Source organism: Ictidomys tridecemlineatus, chromosome 2 (assembly GCF_052094955.1).
Source record: "Ictidomys tridecemlineatus isolate mIctTri1 chromosome 2, mIctTri1.hap1, whole genome shotgun sequence".
In the NCBI taxonomy this organism is placed as follows: domain Eukaryota; kingdom Metazoa; phylum Chordata; class Mammalia; order Rodentia; family Sciuridae; genus Ictidomys; species Ictidomys tridecemlineatus.
In genome coordinates, this window is record NC_135478.1 from 139,998,723 (window position 1) to 140,015,247 (window position 16,525).

Consider the following 16,525-nt stretch of genomic DNA (forward strand, 5'->3'; position numbering starts at 1 on the left):
AGGCCCCTCTGCAGAGGAACAGGGAAGCATACAGAGGTCTGAAGCCTAGGACAGAGGTGCTGAGGCTGGTGGGTGAGGCAGACAGATTTTGGGGTGTTGTGGGCAGAGTCTGGGGCTAACCTCCTGCCGCCTCTGGAAGTTGGAAAGGCTGCTCTGAATCTGCCTGGGTCTGCCACTGCCCCTTGGGTATTGCTGGAAAGAAGAAAGGCCTGACTCCATAGCACAGCCCACCCCAGCCTCTGCAGGCTCTGTTGGTCATCAGGACACTTCTTCAGTGCCCGTGGCCCGGGAGCCATCAGTGTCATTGGACAGGCCGGCTATGCTTGTCACTACTCCTTTAAGTTGTAAAAGGAGAGGAAGTGATCCTGCACGGTCATCTTCCTGGGCAGCCACTGAGAGTCCCCAACTTTAGCTTAGGTCCACACCTCACTGGAATGTGTATGCTTCAGGAGGTGGGAGGGAGGAGGGGGGCCCAGCAGGGGAACTTCCAGATTGTCAGGATCTCCTTGCCTACCCTTGGAGAGAAGAGTAGTTTGAGAATTTGAAGATCTGGGCCTCAGTCCCACTGCATCCCAGGTGAGCCACTCTGCTGGTCTAAGCCTCCGTTTCCTCAGGTGTAGAGCGGGGTCAATATCATCACCCTCTTGGCTTTGCGGATAAGCCCATCTCCCCATAAACTGTTCTTCCAGCCATGCAGCCAAAGGAAACCTCCTGCCTGAAAACTTCCGGGGATCCCTGGTGCCCTTATAGGGGATTCTGCACCTTCCTCTTCAATACTACCTCTCACACCTACTCAATGTGATCCCAGCAGCCCTGGGCCTTTCCTACCCCCACGTTTCTATACACACTACTCTCTCTACCAGTGGCTTTTGACCCTTCCTGGGTGCCTTTCCCAACCCCCTGAGAACAGCCATGGAGGAGCACAGATTTTCCCACAAAGGTAGCTCACCGGGCCCAAGTCTGACTACCACCTGACTACCTGGTGATATACTGGCTTGGGGGCAAATTGTTTCTTCTGAGGTCTCTACTTTCTCATGTGTAAACTGCCCCTCCAGCTACGAGGCAAGGACTGGAGAGAACTGAGCAGAAGACACCTGGACATATTTTGGACTTTGGAGATCTGACAGCTGCTGCTATGACTTTCTCACACTTGTCTAGAGACTGTTCATTCATGACCTGCAGGTATATTTTGTTGGACTCATTTAGTTGTACATTTTAAAACATCCTTTTGTATTATCTGTTCATACTTAAAATTCAATAAATTTCACATGAAAATGAATCTGGGGGACTGGACCATTCTGGCCAACAATACTCCATGACTAGCTAAACCTGACACTGCAGCTGCAGCTGCAGCTCACAACAGGCACGGCTCTTACTTAGTCTACTGTTGAGTATTCACATCCCTGGGACCTGGCTTGTGCTCTGCTACTGAAGCATTCTAAAGTTCCAGTGTAGCTATCTTTTAAGAACCAGGTCCCATGCTGTGGGCTAAGAAAGGGGCTATTGCTCCCATTGCACAGTTGAAGGAATCGAGACAGAGAGAGCTAAGTGGCTGGAACTCAGTTCTTTCTGCAACTGCATTCTGTTGCTCAAAGGCCTTGACTCTCCCACTTGGAGCAGGATGCCTTTCTTATCCTTCCAACAGACTGTGAGCTTCCTGAAGGAAGGGCTGGGATCATTATTAGGTTCTGTAAAGAGTAAATATGGACAGAGCTGGGTCTCTGGGTCTGTTTTTCTCATCAATGTACATATGGCACAGAACATAGGGCCCAGCACAGAGTAACTCACCTTTCATGAGCGAGCTGTTAAATGAATGAAGAAAGTGTGTGGAATGGACTCAAAGAGCCTCATGAACCCCCAAACACCCACATACATGTAAAGTGCTATTTTGAAAGGAAACAGATGGAGTTCTTATCACTTCTATGTGAACGGAGGGAAGAACCCTGGGCTAAGGCCATTGGGACTAGATGCATAACACTCCAGCTGCATGTCGGCCTGCTGGGAAGAGTGCTGACTCATGGTCAGCTGCTGTTTCCACCCCATGTTGAGCCCAGAGAAATGAAACTTTGATGCATTTTTTTTTTTAGTGGTAGCTGTAAAGAATAGGGGCCTATTTTCAATAGCAATAAATAGAAGCTTATGACCAATAAGAATAAATGGCTAGCCACTTTCAATCCAGAATACCTTTAGGATTTAAGAGCCCAAGTTGTAAATATCAATCACACAAGTGCAATTCACATGTGTTTATAAGCACACTAGGTATACCAGTCACAAAAAAGTAATATCTACATTTATGGGAAAATTATAAAATCATATGTTTTTCAAATCATGAGTAATTATCAGGAATCTTTTTGAAAATCTAATACCCCACTGATGCTAATCATTTCAAGGTGAATAAATGTGGGCTTGAATATAATATGTAAGAACAAAAATGTCTATAGACAGAGATTTATCCATAATTACTGATAAAAAGTAAAAAATTACTGATAAAAAGTAAAAAATCTGCAAAAGATTTCAATAAAGCATTTCTATGTTCATAATTCCCACTACTGAAAGCAAATACTTCATATGAACTAAGGTGAATCTCAAGTTTTCAGTCAATGAATAATAGGCTCTCCACAGACATGGCAGAGGAATGGTGGCAAGGGATTATAAGGGACAGAAACACTCATTTGCTGCCTTGGTCCTGGACAGGGTTTTTCCTCCCTAAATTCTAACCTCCCATTTCCATCTGGGAAGGAGACCATTCCTGATCTGAACATAAATTGAGAACCAGGGCATGAGAAATGAATGGCAAAGTGAACAGACACTACTCAGAAGAAGGTATACAATTTATCAACAAATATATGAAAAAATGTCCAACATCTCTAGTAATTAGGGAGATGCAAATCAAAACTACTCTAAGATTTCATCTCACGCCAGTCAGAATGGCAAGGATACTAGCAACAATAAGTGTGGGTGAGGGTATAGGGAAAAGGTACACCGAGACATTGCTGGTGGGGATGAAATTCGCCCGCCCAACCACTCTGGAAAACAGTATAGAGATTCCTTAGAAAACTTGGAATGAAACAACCATTTGACCCAGCTAAACCACTCCTTGGTTCATACCCAAAGGACTTAAAATTAGTAGTAAAATCAGTATAATACAGTGACGTAGCCACTTCCATGTTTATAGCAGCTCAATTCACAATAGCTAAATCGTGGAAGCAACCTAGATGCCCCTCAATGGATGAATGGATAAAGAAACTGTGGCATATACACACAATGGAATATTACTCAGCATTAAAAGTGAATAAAACATTTGCCTTAGCAGGTAAATGGATGGAGAATATCATGCTAAGCAAAGTAAGCCATTCCCAAAAAACCAAAGGCCAAATGTTTTCTCTGATAAGTAGATGTTGATCCATATTGGGGGAGGGAGCATAGGAAGTATGGCGGAACTTTGAATTGAACAGAGGATATTGAGGGGAGGGGAGAGGGCATTCAGGTAGGAGAGATGGTGGAATAACATGGGCATCATTACCCTAGGTACATGATTGCATGAATGATGTGACTCTATATAATATATAATTGGAGAAATAAAAAGTTGTGCTCCATTTGTGTACAATAAATTGAAATGCACTCTGCTGTCATGTATAACTAATTAGAATAAAAAAAATTCTATCCTAAAAAAAAAAAAAGATGGGGCTGGGGTTTTGGCTCAGTGGTACTTGCTTAGCATGTGTGAGGTACTGGGTTCAATTCTCAGCACCACATATAAATAATTCTCAGCACCACATATAAATAAATAAAGGTCCATTAACAACTAATACAATATTTTTAAAAAAGAAAGAAATGGCAAAGACAGAAAAACTGGGTAGAAATTGCATCAAAGGAAAAGGAAAATCTTCCTACTGGCAAAGGAAATCTTCAAACATCTTTGGAGAAAAAAGTAGGTTTCCATAAAGTGAAAACAAAGGCCAGGTTTTACAGGTGAGGGTACCTTCTGGAGTGGACTTGAGGGCTTCTCAGCAACAACAGACTTCCAGCAGCCCCGAGGCCCCTTCCACTTGCGGATGTTGGGCAGGATGGGCTGGTTTAGCTCCGCACAGAACTGCAAAGACAGAGTAGAAATGAGTGAGTGCTCACAGCGGCAGCCTCGGGGGCAGGATGCTGTGATTCTAAATAACCACAAATCATTCAGAGACTTGTTAAACTTCATCTCTGTATTCTCAAAGACAAGGGTTCATGGTGTTACCTATCAACGGAAAAAAATAAATAAATAGAAAGTTAACAAAACAAAACTCAGAGCTCACAAAGATGCAGACAACTAAATAAGCCTCACATATTAAAAAGCAAACCGTCCACCTGTGAAACTCCAAATTATCACCTGGAGACTCTGTTCTCAGAAATCGATTCTCGCTGTAACCTTAGTTCTTGCCTAAACAGTTCAGAAAGAGCTGTGAGAATCCTTTTTATGCTTGCAAACCCAGTGGATTCAAGGTCTCCAGGAAGGTCTAGATCAGGGTAAAATCCAAAAGGGAAAAAAGATAACTACATGGTATCTTTTCTCCCCAGAATTAGCTTAGAGAGGGCAACAAATGACCTCAGCTTAATCATGAACCACCATATTGTTCACCTTGGTTTTCTTTTCTTTTTTTTCCCCCTGGCACTGGGGATTGAACCCAAGGGTGCTCCATCACTGAGCTATATTCCCCAGCCCATTTTATTTTTTATTTTGAGATTGGCGTGTGAACCATACAGTGACTTTATCACTGAGGCAAAGTAAAATTTTATTTTTTTTACAAAGTGGGATGAGGAAAACTACCAACTTCACAGCAGCTAGACCAGCTCCTCTGATACATTCTCTTGAGGCTGGTTCATTTGAGGGGGCCCTGGAATCTGTCAGATTTGGGCCCAGTTTTTGAGATATTGCCCCTCCCTGGTGGCAGACACTTTCTTGTCCCTTGACACACCTCTGAACACTCCATTCACATCCTTCTCTGCACGCCCTACAAGTGATGGTATCTCCTACCTTCCTTCTGAGCTCTTGCTCCAATGAGCTGCTCTTCATCAAGCTCATTTATCCTGACCCTGAATCAGTTTACACCTCTATCTGAAAAGACCCCAAATCTACAGCTGTGGTTCAGCTTTCCTTAAGTTTTGAACTGTACTTCCAACATCCCCTTTAACATTTCCATCTGAAGGTCTCCTCAGAACTTCTAAACAGCAGGTCCCCAAGGGACACCTCCGTCCCCTCCCCAACTTTTGCCCCTCTCTATTCATGGCACTCCCACGCTCCCCGCTGCTCTGGTTCATCCCTCTCCTCCCTTGTGTCCTATCCCTCACAGAGTGTGGGATTCTACTTGCATCTGACTGTGGTGCTCCCCCTGGGTCTACAGTCCCCTTTCTGAGCCCATCTCCTCTCCCCTGAACTCTGGTGTGATTTCCAAGGAGCCTTCCTGCCTCTCTGCCATCTAATCTATTTCCTTCTATCCACCAGGTAGGAAGGGGCCACACTGTAGTGTGGTCCTGGGACTGGTAGCATCAGCATCACCCGGGGAACTTGCTGTAAGCTCTCTGGCCTCATCCTAGATATTTTGGACTAGAAATTCCAGGGTGGGGGTCTAGTAGTCCCTGTGGTAACGAGCCCTCTAGGTGATCTTTATATAAGCTGAGGTTTGAGAATCACTGTGGCTGTCCAGGGCCCTCGTAGGTATCCATCCTAGATTTTGGCAGTGCTAGTGATAGCCATTGGCTAGCAGCCTCCTGGCAGTCCCCACTGGGCCTCAGCTGCAGAGACCTACTCTCACACTCTGCCGAGTGCCCGGGCTGGATGAGGCCAAGGTCTAAAGGTCTGGTCTTTGTGCCCACATTTTCTACTCTGTAAGAAGGACTACGAGGCATAAGCGAGGGCTTGGCCAGTTACTGCCCCAGTAATAAGCGCCATGAAGAAAATGAAAAAGGGCAAGGGGAGGGAGCATGCTGGGAGGTCTGCTTTAGACAGAGCTGCTTTCCTCGTGAGTCATTTAGTATCTGCCTTCTCCAACAGTAGACTCCATCGGGGCAGGGACTGTGCCTGGTCACCTTTTATATACCACACCTGGTACAGGCATGGCACTCATTTGCTGGTGAATTAGAAAACTCGATGGGAGACTAGTCTTCACATCTGTGCATGAAAAATAAAAGGTCTCTTAACCGCTACCTCAATTTTAATCTCTTTGCAGGCTTTAAGCTCTACGATTACTGAGTATCTGGGGAATGTCCTCTTTGGAATTTGGTCATCTATGTCTTTTATCACAAGTTTCACTCTCAAGAATGTCTGGTGCAGAGTGGCTGTGGACAGCATCATTCCTGACTGGGGTTCAGGGGGGCACCCTGGATGAATCTCCTTGGCTGGATGCTCCTGGCTGGAAGCCAATCTCTGTTAGGGAATGAAACACTGGAAAACACAGCCAGAATCAGGTACTATAACTTTAGGAATCCAGTGAGGAAACGTACTTTACAAAGGATCTGATTTCCGTGCTTGCTGGGTGACCAGCAGAACTGACTCCAAGAATCATTAAGAAGGGCAGCAGCATTCCGTTGCCACCTGGTGCTCTACCATTCTCTTCACAAGAGGTCCTGAGCCTGACTGCTCATCTGAATCTGAGGACACACGGGGAGGCTCTATTTTTAAAAAGCCCTCCACGATCAGGGGGAAGGGGAGAGGGGTGGGCAAAGGAAGGTACTGGGAAGTAGAACTGATAGAATTGTTGCATGCATAGATAAGTATGCCACAACAAAACCCACTGTTCTTTATAAAATGCACCAGAAAAAAAAAAAGTCCTACCAGGATGATTAGCCAACCAGGTAGGTTAGAGAGCCCCTGCCTCTGGGAACACTGTTGTATGGGACACACTGTCTATAGACAGCCAGCAGTGCCAACAGGATGGTTCTTCTTGCTGAGAAATCTAATCTCTCCTAACCCCCCGGGAGGACATTCAAATACCTGACCATAGGCCAAACTTACTCCCCTTCCTGGCAACACCACTTTGATGGGAAAGAGGTGGCCCAGGCCAACTCTCACCGCTCTCAAAGATGAGGTTGGGCTAGCCAATGTGAGATCACTGTGTCATGGGGGCACTTGTTAAAGATGTAAATTCTTTAAGTAGGCCCCATCCCAGATCTACTTAAAGACTGGGGTGGGACTCAGCTATCGGCATGTAACAGTCTTGCCAGATGATTCTGAGGTTAAAAAGTTGATACAACGTGTTACGGTTTGGATGCGAGGTGTCCCCCAAAAGCTCACATGTAAAATGATGCAGGAAGGTTCAGAGGAGAAATGATTGGGTTGTGAGAGTCTTGACCGAATCTGTGATTTAATCCCCTGGTAGGGATTAATTGAGGGGTAACTGAAGTGGTGGGGTGTGGCTAGAGGAGGTGGGAATTGGGGCGTGGTGTTGGAGTATATATTCGTATCTGGCCAGGGGAGTCTGTCTCTGCTTCCTGACCACCAATGAAGCTGCTTCCCTCCACCACACCCTTCTTGTGAAGTTTGGCCTCACCTTTATCTCCAAAGAATGGAGCCTGTTGTCTGTGGACTGAGACCTCTGAAACCATAGCCTCTAAATAAACCTTTCCTCCTCTACAGTTTTTCTGGTGGGGTCTTTTAGTTGCAGCAGTGAAAAAAAGTGACTAAAACATAATGGATGAAAGATACTACATTTTTCTTTATTTTGTATCCCATACTATATTGCTCACTGCTAAACTCTAGAAACTCTAAGAAGACAAAATCCCTGACCCTCTGGGCCATCTTAATTTTGCACATCTGAAGCCTTGCTCTTGATACTCTCTCTCAGTCCACATCGGAGACCTATTACTAGCAACAACTAATAATTTAAGAGACCAGGAAGGTAAGTGCTGATGCCTAAAAGCTTTCTATGCCCCAATTTCCTTGATCAGAATTGAGTAAGAGGTAGGTACTTTCTTCTATTTCTAGGAGTGGGAAAAAAACCTTCCAGTTTCTTAACTGAGTTACTGTTTGTACTAACAGTTCACAGCAAACCCAAAGAGGGAAGTGTGTTTTAGTTCCTTGCTACTCAAAGTGTGGTCCGTGGACCAGCAGCAAAGACCTTACCAGGGAGCCTGCTAGAAATGTAAACTCCAAGCCTGCCCCAGACTAGACACATCAGAGTCTGCAGGTTCACAGGAGCCCCTGGGGGAATTCCCCTGGGGGGAATCTCTCTTCTGGAGAGCCTTCCTGTTGGTAGGCCCTGAGGCAGATGCTATTGAGCATATCATCTCTCCTGGCTCTCACGGTCCATAGTTACCAGCTATTCATGAGCAGAGTGCTGCACAGAAAGGTTAAGTGCAAGCATGGGCTTCAAGTCAAGATTACACAGCTGATAAGTCTGAGGGGGGTTCTGAGAGTAGCTCTGCTACGGGCTGCATCACCTCCTGTCCATGCGGATGTAAAAGGTAGAGCAGGGCAGGTTCTAAGGGGTTGGGGCCAGCCAGCCCACCTCTACTGAATCCTTCGATCCCTTCTCCCAAACATTTCAAAGGAAAACAAAACCATCCTCTGAGAGCTCCCAATCTGAACTCTTTGTCTTAAACCATTTTATTGTGATCAGCTGGTTGTCAGATTTTCTGTTTCACTCACATAACCAGAAGGAAATAATACTCTTATGGGTACAAGGGGCTCGCCAGGGCAGAAAGGTCGAAATGGCTGGGATGGCAGTCTCTCGGGTAATTCTGATCTATACATCCTGAAAATGGCCACAGCCCTACTTGTGCTTCTCAAACCTGTGGCTAACTTATTGCCTCTCTCTATCAGAATTAAGCTGGCTCTTGATTTTAAAACAGTGGATGGATTATCGGATCCTATTATACCTGATTGACTGACTCAATTTCTGAGGCTACTGCCAAGATGTATACTTGGTACAAGTTCCCTAAGCAATCCTAAACAAGTTTGAGAAGCTCAGACAAGCAGAGAATTGTTCATTTGGAGCTCCACCTTCCTAGTTCTTAATACCTGTGGTTTTGAAAGATGGTTTTATTATTCAAAACGAATACCCTTTAGCTTTCACAGCCCACACTTTGAAAGCATCTGACTTATGGCTCTTTGCGGATAATCCTGGGAGATAACATGCCCCTGGTGGAGGTGGGTGCACAATAGGCATGCAATGGCTATTTGATGAGTGAATAATTCAATGGGAAATTGTTCCTTGGGAATTCCACTTTTGCTACTCTCTCCCCAAATAACTTACAAGAACTACCACAAACTTGACTTGTTTCTCTGGAGTCAGACCAAATGTGGGGTTGGGGTAGGGGTAAAACTCTTGTTCTTTGGCACCTACCCCACAACCAGCTGGTCAGAAGGTTGACCAGTACTAACACTTGGATATAAAATGTCCCCCATAGGCTTGATCCCTAGCTAATGGTGTATGGGGAGGTGGTGGAATCTTTAAGATGTGGGCCTACTGGGAGAAAGTTAGGTCATTGAGGGTGTGTTCTTGAAATGGACATTAGGATCATGGCCCCTTCTTTCTCCCTTTGCTTCCCAGTCACTATAAATTGAACAGCTTCTAACCACAGGCTTCCTGCCATGATGAACTATATTGCTATAGGTCCAAAGATAATGGGCCAAGATACCTTTGAAACAGTAAGCCAAAAGAAACCTTTCCTCCCTAAAAGTTAACAATCTTAGTTATTTTGTCACAGTAATGGAAACCTGACTAACACAACCAGAGATCAAAAAGTGACTGATGAAGATCCCTGGACCACACCCCACCTCTGGGTTTGGCAACAAGGAGCCTCAAAGAAGGTGCCCATGTGCTGGCATTTGGAAATGCCTACTCCTAAAAACAAAACTACTTTGGTCATGACCTCAGAACTTCCTGCATGGTGGGTCTGCCCTGAATTAGCCGACAGCTTATCTCTGCAGTGACAAAAGGGCTCTAGAGATTAAAATCAGCGGTTTTTTTTTTTTTTGTGTGTGTGTGTGTGTGTGTGTGTGTGTGCCCGTGGACTTTTTTGACTTTTTTTCTTTACTTTGAATTCTTCCTACTTTTTGCAAAGAATAACCCATCTCTGATGGGGAAATGAAAATAAAAAGGTGTTCCAACTTCACTGGGTGGTTATCCACTAACCACCAGGCTCAGATGCCCTTTAAACTTCCCTTTCCAGTCACATTAAAACCAAACCCAGGCTCTGTGAGCAATTTGCAAAGATGAGCTGCTAACAGAGACTGCACTGTTAATTGGAGACAGAACATCAGAAGCCCTGGTAGGCATTTTAAAGACCACACCAAACGGCCACTTTATCCTGCTTCCTGGATGGGTGGGGAGGGTATGTTTTCACTTTGAACTCTTGGGGTGAAGTCAAATTCCCAGATGAAGTTGCTTCCCCGGGGTTGGTGTTTCACTTGCTTTCCTGATTCTGGACGTGACTTCCCTTTGACAATGAGTTTCCCATATGTTAACGACCAATTTCCTCCCTGCTCCCAGTGGTGGCTACTAAAAACACAGTCTATTTTTGGTGGATAAAGAAGCCCAGGTGAGTTTTCCTTATAAAGATATATTGCCATCACAAAGAGAAGCAGCCCTGTCTTCAGTCATGCAAGGTCAAGAGACTGAACTTTCACTTGAATACATAGGAGGGGGGTGGGAAGAGAGATGTTTAGAAATGTTAATGCTAAACAAGGGACTGTCCTCCTCAGGACCTTCAAGCTTAGGAATGTTACAGCCCATGTGAGAAACCAGTGAGTCTCACATGGAGGGCAAGTCAGGAATGGTTAAAGGTCATTAAAAAGTGAGTGATGATGGAGTTTTACCCAGCTATAAAGAAGAATGAAACTGTGACATTTGCTAGTAAATGGATGGAACATCCTGCTAAGTGAAATAAGTCAGACTCAGAAAGTCAAGGGTCAAATGTTTTCTCCCATATGCGCAAGTTAGAGAGAAGTAAGGAAAAAGGGGTGGGGGGATAGATCCCACAGAAAGAGGGAAGGTTGGTGGAGGAGAGGAAGGAGATTGACAGGGAGGGAGGAGGGAGAGGAAAAGGGAGGAATATGGAATAAAACAGACAAAATTACACTACGTACACTAATGAATACAACACAGTGAATTCTAAAGCACCAATTTAAAAACAGCAATAAACAATGGTACATCACACACACACACACACACACACACACACACACACAGGCACGCACGCGTGCGCAACTGAGCTACATCCCTCCCTCAACCTTATGGAACATGAAGACTGCTCACTGGCTTAAATGCTTCAGAGAAGAGCTGTGTTTCCACAGAGCCAGGACCAGGTGCAGCCACCTTTGCTCAAATGCAAACATAGGTACACATCCCAGAAGTGGGGAGGGCAGCTTGGTCCAAAGTGGGAATGAAAGCAAGGTACCTTGGGGCTCCTGGGCCACTCTGAAGCTATCATACAACAAAAAGTGTCCATGCAAGCATGGTGGCACATGCTTGCAATTCCAGCCACTCCGGAATGTGAGGCAGGAGGATCAGAAGTTCGAGGCCAGCCTCAGCAACTTAGGGAGAAGACACTCAGCAACTTAAGGAATGTAACAGCTCAGGTGAGACCCTGTCTCCTCAGAATAAAAAAATTAAAAAAAAAAAAAAGGACTGGGATGTAGCTCAGAGGTTAAATGCACTGGGTTTAATCCCTTGTACCAAAATAAATAAATAAATAAAAAGAAGTGACCATGTCCTCTCTGAGAAAACTGAACAATGTAAAAGTCTAGTTATTTATTTACTGTAAATTAAATAATAACCGTGATTGGCCGCCTACATATAACAAGTAAGCTGATTACAAAGTGTTCCCAAGATATTTAAAATACCAACATGTCGATGTTTTGCAAGGCTGTGTATACTTTTCCCAGTTCTGCTTGTCAGCCTTAAAGGCCCCGGCACGTCTCTCCACGGAGATGGGGCTCCACACAGAACGCCAACACAATGTGAAGCAAAAGCAGAGCATTCCAACCCCCTTCCTCCCTCTGTCTTTTCTCTCTTTCTCTTTACTTGTTTGGCGCTGGAACCCAGAGCCTTGAGCATGCCAAGCATGTGCTCTGCGACTGAGCTACACCACACTCCCCCCAACAACTTTATGGAGCAAGAAGACTGCTCACTGGCTTAAACGCTTCAGAGAAGAGCTGTGTTTCCACAGAGCCAGGACCAGGCGCAGCCACCTTTGCTCAAATGCAAGCAACTTAGGGAGACCCTCAACACACCCTAGAGGGGGTGCGGAGGGCAGCTTGGTCCAAAGTGGGAACGAGAGCAAGGTGCCTTGGGGCTCCTGCGCCACTCTGAAGCCATCACACAACAATGCCTCCTCCAGGAGCCATGACCAGAAGTCCAGGAGCCCACGGAGGGAGAAGTGGAGGCCATTCATCCTCACTACTCAGAGTCCCAGTGAGTTACTCGCCTTTTTCACTAGAGAAAGGAAAACTGGGCTTGTTTCCTTGTAGCTTCAGCAGCTTCCTCAGAGGGCCACATTATGGAATGAAAGGAGAAGAGCAAGGAGGAGCTCCGGACCCTGGGGACATCCCTGAACACCACTGGGCCTCGGTCTCCCCATCGGTAAAGTGAAGGGGGGAAGGTGATGACCTCATCCAAGGCCCCCTCCAGTTCTAAGATAGTATCATTCTAGAACTCTGGGAGGAGAGGGTGGAGAAAAGAGGGCAAGCAGAGGGGACGGACAAGATTCTCATAAACGTTAGAACTCCTTTCTCCCTCCTTCTCCGTGATGGTTGCCCTGTGAACTCCATGAAGAAGCTGGTGGCATTTATAAGACACTGGATCAACTTTCCAAAGGCTCAGAACTCCAAAACCAGGGCCCCTCAAGGCCTACACCAGCCTTCCTCAGGGTCCCCTCCACCCATGTATGTATAATACATCAAAATACGTTCTACTGTCACACGGAACTAAAAAGAACAAACAAAAAATTAAACAAAAGTAGTCTGAGGGAGGCGGGCGGAGGAGGGAAAGGGGACTGGCCTTTGTGAGGTGCCAAACACGTGGCAGGCACTTCCACACATTCACGTGCAGTCCTGACGGCAACTCTGAGGTAGGCCGTGACACGCCCACTTGGCACCTGAGGAAACTGGGACAAAAAGGGTAACATGGCTGGTCAGCCACAGCCAGCGAGTGCCAACGTGTGGGCCACCACCTAGGACGAAAACCACCCAGGTTTGGTCCACTCTAACATGCAAATGCACTCTCAGTGGTCACAAATGACACGGGCGGGCTTGTGTGGTGGGAGGGTGTGCGAGTGTGCGTGCACCACACATTCAACCTGTAAGTTGCTGGAGATAAAACCTGCTCCATCACCGCCCTGGTGTTCAGTTTTGTCACTAATGCCTAAGTCACACACCCCCACGATGGCTCTCACAGGGAGGTCAGCACATGGACAGACTTCTCCCCGGTAGGGTCAAGGACTGGCAGCCTATGCCTATTTCCGTCTACATGGCTCAGGGTTCATAGCACGTAAGGGATCCCTGCTTTAAAAGCTCAGGCCCCATCCTTCTTTGGCCCGAGAAGCCACAGGCTTCCAGCTCCTTCCTCACTGTGGGCCACCTCTGGGGCAGCTCCTCAGCATGCTCTTTCCACCAGCACCAGAAAGGAATTCTGGATGAGTGCTCCCCCTTGTTTAAGCACTCTTATCATGCAGAGGAAGACAAAAAGCAAACAAGGAGCCATTTCCTCAGCCCCCAAGTCAGCTAATTATTGGTTGCTTCTGCAGAACCAAGGGAAGTGGCACCCACAGGTCCTCCTGTTACTGGTGGCTGCTGGCTGTGAACCTCTCCAATGTTCCCAAAGACATCGATCATGCGGCTTCTGAATAGGATGGTTATGAAAAGCAAAGGGAGGACCAAAAGAGAAAACCTTAAGGACAACTTTTTTTTTTTTTTTTTTGGCAAGGGCAGTTCTAAATCTGAGAGTGAGAGGGAGTTGGAGACTTCATGGAGACTGAAGCAAGGTTAGGGACAAGGGATACACAAGCGCTCATTAGGGATGCTACACTTCCACCTGTCACCAGCATCACCAGTGTCAGCTTCACTATGTATTCCTGGCCTTTAGGAAAGTTCCCAGAAGTCTTTTCTTCTCTCATAGTTTTCAGATGCGAAGACTTAATCCTAACTGGGAATCCAGACTTTGACAGCAAATTTTTTTCCTTTTTCCTTTTTTTTTTTGAGGCTAATGTCCTACAAATACAGATCAGGATAATTTATAAAGAAACAGAAATACAATGGATAATACATCACACGAAGACCACTACTACTGACATTTCTGGTGGAGTTCTTTCAGGGCTATTTCATATTCATTTTATCAACATATTTTACCTACATATTCATATAGATACACACATACACACTTTTGGGTTCTGCTTTTCTGACTTTTATTGTGCAATCTTATTATTATTTGGGAGGGGGTGGTGGGGCTTGAACTCAGGGACACTTTACTACTAAGCTACATCTTTAGCCCTTTTTTTTAAAAAAAATTTATTCTGAGATAAGGAGTTGCTAAATCACTGAGGCTGGCCTTGATATTGTGATCCCTCTGCCTCAGCCTCCTGAGTGGCTGGGATCACAGGCGTGTGCCACCATATTGTTTTAACATAGGTACCTGGGATAAACCAAAGGCCACACAGGGACTGTGTGAATGGATGACCAAAGGACATTAGCCCCCCGGAATCTATAGCAGAGAGGATGTGACTCCTTTTTAAAATCTCTGACACAAAAGTGGAGAGTCTTCATAAATAGCTTCTTTTCTTTCACCTAAAAAATAAGCAGTTTCCACTCCCCAATCCCCAGCTTTATACTAAAATATCTCTTTGGAGAATTTGTCCACCATGTATTTGCTAGGACCTTTGGGTGTGTGTGAGGCCCCAAGCCACATGAATATATACTTTGGCTGCTGTGTGTTGAAAAGGACTTGGGACTACTCAGACACAACTCAGTCCACGTGTCAACTGTCAGCTCTGGTCCTTTAAACAAGCATACCCAGACCTCAGCAGTACCACTCCGCCCATCACTAGGGCTTCTCTTCTGGGAAGAGTGGTTTCACTTTCTGAGAACTTAAGTGGAGTCATGTTCATTATTTAAGAGCAGCGACACTGGTCCATGGCAGCTCTGCACACAGACTACAGAAATACTTCCTGGATTCAAACTTTGCATCAGCTGCTGACCAAGAGCTCCCCCCCCCACCCCGACCTCAGTGCTGGGAATCAAACCTAGGGCCTTGTGCATATTAGGCAAGACCTCACTACAGCCTCGGCCCATGACTGAGTTCTCACTTTGGGCAAATAACTCACCTGCTCCAGGCCTCAGCTTTTGCATTTGGAGTAGGGGAAAAGAGTGGTTCTTGTCTCAAGAGACTGACACTTCCAAAGCAAGGGGCCCAGGCACAGAGCCTGGTGTGCAGCAAGCCTTCCTGTTGTTCTACTGGAGGAAGTAGGCAAGAGCTGAGGTTGGGGATAGGAGCCAGGCAGGCAGCGCCCTCTAAAATAAAGCACTACAGGCATGGAGGGAGGGATGAGAAAGTAGCTGGTGATATTCTCTGGTAAGAAGGAGAACAGATTTGCCAACCATTCAATAAAACAAACAATGACTACGTGGCCATCCTGGGTGGGGTTCTTGTCACAGTCAGTGTGAGTTGCACTAACAAACACCACAGACTGTGTGGCTCAAGTCACAAATATCTGTTTCTCACAGTGTGGAAGGCTGCAAGTTCAAGATCAAGATGCCAGCTGATTCTGCTCCTGCCGAGAGTCCTCTTCCTGGTGCACAGATGGCTGCCTTCTTGCTGTGTCCTCACTTGGTGAACAGAGAAATCATCTTCCAAGGGCACTGACTCCGTGCATGAGGGCTGCACTCCCATCACCTAAGTGCTTCCCAAAGGCTCTGCCTCTAAATAGCCTCACCATGCAGCTCAGGGGGCTTCAACATATGAAGTCTGAGGGACACAGACACTGGTCCATAGCAGTTCTAGAACTACAGTGATTTAGGAAAGAGACATAGTTCCCTGCCTAACCTGAGCTTAGTCTGGGAATGAAGGCCATGGGGGTGGAGATAGAGGCACACGGTTACTAACATAACCACCCGAATATAAAAGTGCAGTTGGGACTTGTGCTGCAAAGAACTGGCTCAAGGAGCCTGTGTGCATCCAGGATAGTGGAGTAGGGGTTGACTTTGTTGGGGAAGGCTTCTCCAAAGAGGTGATGCTTAAGCTCAGAACTTAAGGGTAAAACTAAATTAGGCAAAGAGGAAGGAAGAACATTCCAGGCAGCAGGAATGGCATGTGCAAAGGGCCTGTGGGGGCAAAGATGTTGGATAGTGAGAGATAGTGAGAGGAAAGAATGGTGAGATGAGCTTGTCTAGCCATGCAGGTCCCAGTATCCAAAGAAAAGTTTGTCCCTTATCCATGAGCCATCCTAGAACCACTGAAGAGGGTGAGCAGGGACCTGCATTTTGAAAATGCGGAGGGGCTGCAGTATAGAGTGCAGCCTGGAGAAGGTCCAGGATGGTCAAGAACACTGCATCTGG

The 16,525-nt window shown here is 46.0% G+C and overlaps 1 protein-coding gene across 2 annotated transcripts in view; it reads right to left on the reverse strand.

Moving 5' to 3' along the window:
- Positions 1–16,525, reverse strand: part of Eepd1 (endonuclease/exonuclease/phosphatase family domain containing 1) — a 124,622-nt gene that overhangs the window by 13,009 nt on the left and 95,088 nt on the right. For both annotated transcript variants that reach the window (XM_078039856.1, XM_005319195.5), the window contains exon 4: positions 3,983–4,093. In XM_078039856.1, coding sequence (XP_077895982.1) covers positions 3,983–4,093 — 111 coding nt within the window. The remainder of the gene's footprint in view (positions 1–3,982; positions 4,094–16,525) is intronic.